Source organism: Coregonus lavaretus (genome assembly GCF_964263955.1).
Source record: "Coregonus lavaretus genome assembly, chromosome: 9".
NCBI classification, from domain to species: domain Eukaryota; kingdom Metazoa; phylum Chordata; class Actinopteri; order Salmoniformes; family Salmonidae; genus Coregonus; species Coregonus lavaretus.
The window spans coordinates 21,538,264-21,548,852 of NC_139996.1; the positions used below are offsets into that span (position 1 = coordinate 21,538,264).

At 45.8% G+C, this 10,589-nt stretch overlaps 1 protein-coding gene across 1 annotated transcript; it reads left to right on the plus strand.

Moving 5' to 3' along the window:
- Positions 1-1,703: 1,703 nt before the first annotated feature.
- Positions 1,704-10,400, plus strand: accs (1-aminocyclopropane-1-carboxylate synthase homolog (Arabidopsis)(non-functional)). Its single transcript, XM_084169443.1, has 16 exons — positions 1,704-1,849; positions 2,058-2,779; positions 5,097-5,839; positions 6,011-6,070; positions 6,340-6,410; positions 6,607-6,676; positions 6,821-6,887; positions 7,064-7,161; positions 7,543-7,620; positions 7,748-7,848; positions 8,118-8,201; positions 8,277-8,322; positions 8,517-8,658; positions 8,765-8,907; positions 9,019-9,172; positions 9,385-10,400. Exons 2-16 carry the CDS (start codon positions 2,104-2,106, stop codon positions 9,807-9,809), a joined length of 2,958 nt encoding a protein of 985 aa, XP_084025569.1. The 5' UTR covers positions 1,704-1,849; positions 2,058-2,103; the 3' UTR covers positions 9,810-10,400.
- The last annotated feature ends 189 nt before the right edge of the window (positions 10,401-10,589 follow it).

The following is a 10,589-nucleotide window of genomic DNA, read 5'->3' on the forward strand; positions in this document are numbered from 1 at the left end:
GACCAAGGCCCTTCTCCCCAGATTGCTCAGTTTGGCTGGGCGGCCAGCTCTAGGAAGAGTCTTGGTGGTTCCAAACATCTTCCATTTAACAATGATGGAGGCCATTGTGTTCTTGGGGACCTTCAATGCTGCAGAAATTTTTTGGTACCCTTCCCCAGATCTGTGCCTCGACATAATCCTGTCTCGGAGCTGTATGGACAATTCCTTTGACCTCATGGCTTGATTTTTGCTCTGACATGCACTGTCAACTGTGGGACCTTATATAGACAGGTGTGTGCCTTTCCAAATCATGTCCAATGAATTGAATTTACCACAGGTGGACTCCAATCAAGTTGTAGAAACATCTCAAGGATGATCAATGGAAACAGGATGCACCTGAGCTCAATTTTGAGTCTCGTAGCAAAGGGGCTGAATACTTATGTAAAGAACATATTTCTGTTTTTTATTTTTAATACATTTGCAAAAAAAAAAAAAAAAAACTGTTTTCGCTTTGTCATTATGGAGTATGGTGTGTAGATTGCTGAGGATTATTATTTTTTCAATTCATTTTAGAATAAGGCTGTAACGTAACAAAATGTGGAAAAAGTCAAGGGGTCTGAGTACTTTCCGAAGGCACTGTAAATTAATAGGCTACTTGATGGCCAACAGAGGCAAATATATCATTCTCCACATTTAATGTCAGTTTCATTGAGTACTTTTCCCCATAAAAAGAACCACGCGAGGAAGTTCCATAACTTCCATTTCAAATTTCCACTCCGGCAGCCCCCGAGACCCAAGAACTGAGCAAATCTAAAACACTTCGGTTGATACCGTTCACTTTAAGCAAAGTCAACATTAGAATGCAGTTTAAACCACCTCCGAGCGAATTTATGTAATGCGCTCTAGTGCGCCCAAAGCCGTTTTCCAGTGCTTTGTCTCCATTATTTATTGATGTGCATCAGTTCTAGCGTGTTAATATGTTTCATGGAAAAAAGGTTGGAAATAGGTGTCTCCATAATAACAAACTAAACAGCCTACATGTCACGATGTGCGGTCGTGCTACTCGCGCTCCTTTCGCTCACGTGACTCAACCAGTAGCTGTAGCGCTCTCTCAACAAACCCACGCACACGCCTCCCGCCCTCCCCACCACTCACTCAGTAACAACCTTCCTCACTGCCTGACATTCAGCAGCAGGTCACAGTGAAATATACATTTTTAAGAGAAATGCGACGGGGCCGTGGTGAAACTTCGAAATAGCCCAAAATCCCGCGACCAATACATTTCCCCCCACGACATCATTTTCAGAATAGCCCAATTTACTAGAAAATAACGGACATGGCAACCCTGTATCTGTGCGACAGCCCTACGTCACCGTTAGATCATAGGTGGAACGCCACCACCTCGCGCAACCACAAACTGTTGTCTACGACCGCCATCTACCGGATTTATACCGTACGTACATGCATAAACAATTGGTTCCGTGCAATGTTGTACGGTAGACTACTAGAGGGTGCAAAAGAGACATCCTTTTTATTCTGACACGCTTGCTCACACACAAACATGACAAACAGACTGGCTCAAGAGAAATAAACCAGCCCGCTTCCAGCCTAGTGGCTCTGCTGTTAACACGGGCCAAAGTTATCCCGGAATAAGGACAGCACGCATGTGCCGTCAACCCGGATGTAGAATTTGTACGATTCTCTTCCCCCATTTTAATATTTTATTTGACATTGTTGCTAACTGTGTCAAAAATAGAACACGTAGTCATTTTATGGCACGCTTGAACCGGTCTAGACCGGGATAGACAGAAGTGTCGCGTGAACTGTCACAGCTGACAGCAGTGGTAGCCTACTGAAGCTTGGCAGTACTGTAAGCATAACAAACCTTTGTTTTGAGGCTGTAGGCTCCCATTTTGTTATTACTTTAGTTGAATGCTTCATAATTTGATTTGAATAATTTTAGCCTACAAATGATTTATTAGCTAATTCAGGTTAGGCCTAAATAATAGGGAGTAGGATAGCCTGTACTAGCAGTATTGCCTATCACTAACAGAGTTGTTTTGTTTTTGTTTCCATAGAAAATATAACTCGGAGGACCTGTCATCTGTCAAAGTGGCGTCTAGAATGGACTTCCGCGGTAGAAAATATGAGCGGGGCAGCAACTGGTCCGACCCAGAGGTGGCCGAACTTCTCCAGCTGTGGTCAGATGAGTCGGTCCAACTCGAGCTGGAAAGTTGCCTCCGAAATCAACATGTATTTAACCGAATAGCGGACGTCCTGCGGGAGAACGGCATCTATCGCACTGGCGACCAGTGCAGGGAGAAGATAAAAAAGATGAAGCTGGAATACCGCCGCATCAAGGACAACCACAGGATGATACGCGGCGGGAGGTCATGGAAGTTTTATGATGTTATGGACCGGGTCTTAACGAACCGACCGGCCATAGCCTACTCCTCATTGGGCGGTGCCGTTATAGCCCACCAGGTCCTCCAGAGCCCCCCTAGTGGGGCAGACGCATACCTCCATGGTCTGCCAGGTGGTGCCTTTGGTTCCGCTGCTTCGGGCGGGTTCTTGTTTGGTCATCCACCCAAGCCGGGGGAGCTGCTGGAGATCAAATGCGAGCATACAGAGTCCGAGGACGGATTGCTGAACTCCGATGCTGCTCCCCCAGAGCTGCTGTACCATATCGAGTCTGGAGATGAGCATGACACTGATGGAAAGTCTGCCGGGCTGGACCAAGAGGATACGGTCGAGATGGCTCGAGGAGAACGCACGACGAGCGCGCGATTCTCTCCTTCAGGTTGGCTAAAAATGCCTATTGCCCGGTATAATTTTGCATGGATATTCATTCCCTACTTTTATAAAAGTGAGGGTATTAGATGCAACTATTATCTTGTAGTCCTAACACTTGGTATGCTGTATCATTGCGCAAATCGAACTGAAATTTGTCCTTGCAAAAACACACTACATGATTACACTTTGATTTGTGCACATACACTCCTCTGCCTATGTATTTATTTGTACAGTGAAGATAAAATTAGTACATTTGGCCCTATACTCCAGCATTTTGGATTTGAGATCTAATGTTTTATATGAGGCAACAGTACAGAATGTCATCTTTTATTTGAGGGTATTTTCATACCAGTGGAGACTCCTCAGAGGAGGAAGGGGAGGACCATCCTCCTCAGTGAATAGATACAACTATACTAAATATATTCACGTCACCAAATAATTGATTAAAACACACTGTTTTTCAATGAAGGTCTACGGTAGCCTCAACAGCACTCTGTAGGGTAGCACCATGGTGTGCCCGGAGGACAGCTAGTTTCCGTCCTCCTCTGGGTACATTGACTTCAATATAAAACCTAGGATGCTCATGGTTCTAACCCCTTTCCATAGACTTACACAGTAATTATGACAACTTCCGGAGGACATCCTCCAACCTGTCAGAGCTCATGCAGCATGAACTGGTATGTTGTCCACCCTATCAAATGACAGAGAATGAATCTAGTACTGAAAGCATAAGCTACAGCTAGCTAGCACTGCAGTGCATAAACTGTGGTGAGTAGTTGACTCAGACAAATTAATTTATTCAAAAATGAAGGAGAAGCGAGAGAGGGAGAGAGAGCTAGCTATATTTTGTTGTATTTTTTTTCTCACTTTCACTTAGATAGCGAATGTAGCTAGCTACCTTAGCCTACTCAAACACCTGGCTCAAACAGAGAGGGATGCTATGTTAGCTAGCTGGCTATGGCTAGCCAACACTGGAACTCTTCCAAGTCTAGGTAAGCTTTTGGTTTTATTCATTTATTGCCACTGGGGCCCGCCGGTGTAACTGCTAAACTACTTGCTGACTGTACACTGTACTGCATTATTGAAGCGGATTTACTAACGCATTAGTTTTAGTAGCTATGTTGACTATGACGTTAATATGGTGACAACGATGTAGTGTGTATGTAGCGGTTAGCAGTTAAGATATGAAGGTTTAGCTTGGAACTTTTTATGCCTGGTCACAGATAGCTGATGTGTTGTGCACTGAAGTCCACAAGGGAAGGGAAAAGGTGAGAGGAGGAGAGCACGTAGATGCGAGAAGGAATTATATCACGAGTGATCATGCTGTTTGTATGTGGCTGCTATGAAAGGGAACTGTGTTTGCGTGTGATCAGGGGTGTATTCATTCTGCCGATTCTGTTTAAAAAACGTTTCTTAAACAAAGCAAATGGAACGAAACGGGGATAAACATACCTGAATTTGTCCAATAGAAACTCTGGTTTGCAACTGTTGGACAAATGATTACACCCTAGATCAGCTAGATGCAGGCAAGAGTGTTGAATGTGTTACTGTCTGTCACCTTGATTACTCTGATTTTTCTCTCGACCTGTGCACCTACGTTGTAAACTTTCATTCATAGGCTAGGTTGTAGCAACCTCATGATGGGTATAGGGAAAATTCGAATATCATGTAGGAGCCTAAACCTAGCGATGTTACATTGAGATGGGTGAATAGAATATGAATGACAGTGGTCTAATATGCTGTAATAGAAATAAGGCTCATGGAAAAAAAAAATCGTCCTGCATCACCTTAAATGGCACAGACTGTCACCGTTTCATACATATCTGTTTTACCGTTTAGAAGTAAAATCACTTTATGTATCTAGTCCCCCATTTGAATAATAGTTTTTTTCTTCATAAGTATTCAGACAGCTACAGCTGCCTCTGATTGGGAACCAAACCGGCCAACATAGATCTACACATAATAGATATTCACCATATAAATAAACACAACACAGAAACTACACACCCTGGCTCAACATTTAAGAGTCCCCAGAGCCAGGGCGTGACAAATACCCTCAAATAGAAGGTGACATTCTGTACTGTTGCCTCATATGAGACATTTGATCTTAAATCCAAAATGCTGTAGTATAGAGCCAAATTAAAAGTTTTAGCTTCACTGTCTAAATAAATACGTAGGGGAGTGTACGGAAGTGGATATATCATGTAGCTGGAGCGCATGATAGCTTTGAATGACAGTAAGTATGGATTTAATAAGCAAAATAAGGGTTTGTGATCTCTTATCCCTTCTTCCCTCTTCTCTCCTCTCTCTCTTTCCGTCCTCAGGTTTCAGTGATCAGAACCAGGCTGGTTCCTCAGGCACAGGGGCCTCCATTGCTGGTCCTGATGGCCGGGACACAGGGAACCAGCTTGACCCAGATGCTTCCCGACCTGCAGCCCCTGTGAGGCAGAGGAAGCGTCGGCGTGCAGGTAGAGGGGCCGGTGGGGGTGGAGGGGGTCGATGTGGGGGCCGGGGGCCCCTGGACGAGGCCCTGGTCAGCTTCCTGAGCTGGCAGCGGTCTGCAGAGGAGCGGCTCATCTCCCTGGAGGAGGCACGGCTGGAGAGGGAGGCGCAGGCAGAGGAGAGGCGGGAGCAGCAGGAGGAGAGGAGGGCGGAGCAGGAGAGACAGCATGAGCTCCGTCTGTTCAGCATGTTCACTGGGGCCCTGGCCGCTGTCAGACAGACTGCCCCTACTGCTCCACCGTTTGCTCCTACTTTCTCTACTGACTCAACTGTACCCTCTGCCACTTCTGGACACACCACTATACTTAATGCCCTATCTGCCCCAGCTACTTCGTCTGTCCCATTTGGCTGTCCTGCCCCAACTACAGAACCACCACCATCCATCCCAGCCCGTTGCCTCACTAAACCTAAGAGCATACTGGCCACACTAAGTGGTGCAGAGACCCCTGGCCACAGTGTCTACCTGTCTCGCCGTGGCAACTCCATTAGACAGCACCAGGGAGTTCTACAGGAGGGCTACACCCAGTACCACGCTGACAAATACGAGCACACTGACAACCCCAATGTGAGTCTCCAACACTGCTGCTGCTCCGCATGTTGTGAAGAGTCGTTCCAGACCTGTGTGTGGTGTCATTTCACTTTGTGGCAAATGTATCTGTAAAAAGTGCTAGACAAATAACAATTGATAGATTGATTGAAAGATAGATTGATAGATTTAGGTGTCTCTCGTCTCCAGGGCATCATCAACATGGGCACCAGTGAGAACAAGCTGTGCTATGATCTGCTTCACAAACGGGTGAGAGAGGGGGAAGAAAAAAGAGGGGAGGGAGAGCGGTTCATGTGGTTGCTCCACATTGCTAATCACTGACTTTGTCAATCAGAGTGATACATTCTTTATTCTATGGTATTGACCAGCTAGTGAGGTGTCTGTTGGAGATGTGGTTCTGTACTTACTGTAACTATATATCATCTGTAGCGCTGTGCATTACACTCCTATTGAATGTAACCGTTCTCTCTCCGTCCATAAATCAAAACCCTTTTTGTGCCACTGCCTCCCTGCCACAGATGACCCAGCCTGACATGCTTCATATCGACCCAGCCTTGCTGCAGTATCCTGACTGGAAAGGCCACCGCTTGTAAGCAATCACCTTGTATGAGGACTCCATATGTCATGTGGAAAAGGATGGCTATGGTACATGTATTCATTAGAGATAACTGAACTACAATTCAATAACATGTTTATTACACACAATAAATATGTTGAATAGAGCAGTGATAAAGATAAGGATGATGAGGATGTTAATAATGATGGTGATGGTATCCCCTCTTTAGTCTGAGAGAAGAGGTGTCCAGGTTCCTGTCCCACTACTGTGGTTCGCCCAGCCCACTGAGAGCAGACAATGTGAGTGAACTGAGCTCTCCTCAGCCCTTAGTAGTACTGTATAATGGCTCTAGTCTAGTGTATAATCCTGGCCAATAGGGAATAGGGCTGTGATTGCAGGATGAATCTATAAAGCTAGTGTCTTATTTGTGTGTGTGTGTTCAGGTTGTTGTGATGAATGGCTGTGGTTCCCTCTTCTCATCCATAGCCGCAGTGCTTTGTGACCCGGAAGGTTAGTTCAACTCAGTAGACTCAAGAAGTATGTCCAGTTGTTTCACATATGTCTCACATATTATATTTTTAAATATCATCCATCCAACTGTGTAAGAGATGGTGTTTAATTCATGGCTTTCAGTGTTTGAATGTAATTGAATATTGTGAGGTTTATCCTGACAATGTGTGTTTTAGATGCAATCCTTATTCCAACCCCATTCTATGGAGTGATCACTGAGGATGTGCATCTCTACAGCGGTGTTCGGCTCTTCCATGTTCACCTCGACTGTGAGGTAGGCCTCCTTTCTTGAAAAATAAAAGGAGAGCCGCACACTAGGAGCTCAGATGCAATCATTTAATAACCAATAACCAACGTTTCTACACTGATGAAGACAGCTTGTCTGTCGAAACGTTGGTTATTAGGTTATTAAATTATTTCATCTGAGCTCCTAGAGTGTGCGGCTCTCCTTTTCTTTTTGAAGTGTTCTTCTCCATTAGCCAGCACCTCGCCTAAACAGGTGTGCGTTTCTTTCGCCTCCAGATAGGCCTCCTTTCTTAACATAATACACCCTATACCATAATATCACCCTGTGTTGTATTGTTGTATATGTTATTTGATGGCTCATTTATCTGGACCATATATTTTCTTGTGTGCTTGTTGTTTGTGCTTTTAGCCTAGTGACAGTGGCAGTCGGCCTTTCCACCTTACTGTGGACAAACTGGAGGAAGCTATGAGGAAGGCAACTAGCGAGGTAGCCCCCCCCCCCCCCCCCCCCCCCCCCCTCCAAAACAGAATAGTTATCCATTGATAAAATGAAGACACCGGTACTAGAATGTTTCATTGGTGTAACTGTCCCTCGGTGTGGCCCTGTCTGTCAGGGGGTGACCGTGCGGGCCGTGGTCCTGGTGAACCCCCATAACCCCCTGGCTGAGGTCTACTCCCCTCAGGAGATGACTGGCTTTCTGGAGTTTGCCAAGAGGTGAGATTTCTCCTCATATCATATTACCATATTGTACAATATTTTTTCCCTCTTGCGCATATAACGCAGAGTATCATGACTGTAGTTGTGTTTTAAAGTGTAACCATAAACCAGCTCATTTGTACAACACACTGCTCCCTACTGATAGAGGCCTTTTACTGCCTGCTTGTATTGCCTTTGTAAACATCATAAAACGGTGCAATAGAAATTCATAGTAAATGATTTCTCTTTTCCTCCCTGTTCTCTCCATTCCTTCCCCCCTGCCTAAGGCATAAGTTGCATGCCATTGTAGATGAGGTGTACATGCTGACGGTGTTTGAAGACACCTTCCACAGCGTCCTCAGCATGGACAGGTATGATGCACACACACGCACACACGCACACAAACTCTCCCTATGGAATGTACATTAATAATGGTGTGCTTACAGCCTGCCGGACCCCCAGAGAACACATGTGATGTGGGGAATCAGCAAGGTAAGAGTTTAAAGTGAGTGTGTGTGTGTGTGTGTGTGTGTGCATGCGCGTGTGTGTGTGATGTGTGTGTGTGTGCATGCATATGCATGTGTCTGAATGTGTTTGTACATACATGTTGTTGTGGGGGCTATCTGGGGGTTATGTGGCCATCCTCTTAGATTGTCCCCTGTCTCCTGTGTGTTGTCCCTGTGCAGGACTTTGCGATGGCAGGAGTGCGTGTGGGCACTGTGTACTCTGATAACAGGGACTTGGTGGAAGCTCTGGATAAACTGGGGACGTTCCATGGTGTCCCTGGTCCCATACAGCACCAGATGGCAACGCTACTCCAGGACAAAGGTACGCATACACACACACACACACACACACACACACACACACACACTAGATGAGAGGAAATGTCATCCAAGTAGGGAGCTCAATCTACCTGTGTTCTACTCTGTAGATTGGATCGATGGGAAGTTTCTTCCAGAGAACAGGCTGAGAATGCAGGCAGCTCACAGGTACATGACAGGGGAGCTACAGAGCCTGGGAGTCCCCTACCTCCACCGGCCTGCAGGCTTCTACATCTGGGCTGACCTCAGGAAGGTAAGGACACTGAAACACGGTTGGGGTTACTGCATGGTGTGAAGCTGATGATTTGGTTCTTCCTGACATGGTTCCTCCTCCTCTCTCTCTCTCTCTGTCTCTCTCGGTCAGTACCTGCATGAGCCGTCATTTGCGGAGGAACTGTCCCTGTGGAGGTGTTTCCTCAGACACAAGGTGGTGCTGAGCTGTGGCCAAGCCTTCCACTGCTCCACCCCCGGCTGGTTCCGCATTGTCTTCACCGACCGACAGCAACACCTTACGCTCGGTACGTTCAGATGCTTTTCTCCTCTCATGATAAGGGGGCAGGAAAACAGATATAGGGAGACGTTGATCTTTTTTCCTCCTCGCTTTCTCTTTTCGCCCTCTTCTTTCTTCTGTCCTGTTTTCCTCTAATTCCTATCTCTTCATCTCATTCTGTGAAGTCATACAATGACATGAAAACTAAATCAAAGGGATGGGGTTATGTGGTTGTTGTAGGCATGCAGAGGATCAGGAAGGCCTTGGAGGAGATAGATGGGGCCACATCCACCCCTGACACGGGCACAACGAAAGAGGCCACAGAGGAGAAAGGGACAGAGAAGACAACACAGGGGGACACAACACACACACACAAACCTCTGACTGATAAGTCAACATCCTTGTCCAAGAACACATCATCAGAAGAGCCAGAGGAGAAGGATAATCCCACCCCTGATGCCATCCCATTGGTCAGTGAAGACTTTGTCCTGCTCGACTGCCAGACGTCCCACCCCACAGAGAGTCTGGACTCCCTGATTGGTGCCCTGAGGCAACAGATCCACACATCTGACTGGCTGGAGAAGAACACTCCGGAACTGTCTGCTGGGGAGGACCCAGAGCTGCTGGATGTGTTCAAAGACCTGCTGGACAGAGCCAGGAAGTAGAGGAGAGGAGGGGATGGAGAGGAGGGGATGGAGAGGAGGGGATGGAGAGGAGGGGAGGAGAGGAGGGGAGCGGATGGAGAGGATGGGAGGGGGAGGGTGGGAGGGGGAGGTGGAAGGAAAGGACAGGCAAGAAAGGACATCAGTCAGGATAGGCTGCAGGAAAGGAGACAAAGGTTCCCCAGTTTGTCCACATCAGGATGTCTTATTTTTGAGTTGTAATGAGAGCTGTTCTTAATTATTTCAGCCAGAAGTCAGTGTATCAGGCTGTGCTGTAATCTATGCAGTTCTGTTCATTGAATGCCAATGCTGACTCAAATGAATATACTGAGTTAAGTTTCAGTCTCTGTCAAATACATTTTGTAACTCAGTTATAACTCGTTTTCTGGTTGTGCTGTAATCCACTTAAATGATTAACCCGTGAATATGGTTATACGTTTATGATGTGGTCATCTACAGTACATTTCCTGAGCTATTAAGAGAGTTGTTTTTAATACTGTATACATATGTACAGTAAATGGTTCTGAATATTTCACCAAGTCTTAATGTTGATAAATTGGTCAACTTTCAATAAAAGCCTTATTTTTACCACTTGTGGAGAAGGACAGGATGTGGTTTTCCAGATCAATTCGAGTGAAAGCCTAAATACTGTAGACTACATTTTTTTAGTTGGTAAATCAAGGAAGTGAAACTGACATGAAATAGTTTTGAAACCCAAATGATTGAAGTATAATGTTGCCTGTTTTTGTTACTGTAGATATTCCAAGTACACAACATAATCTG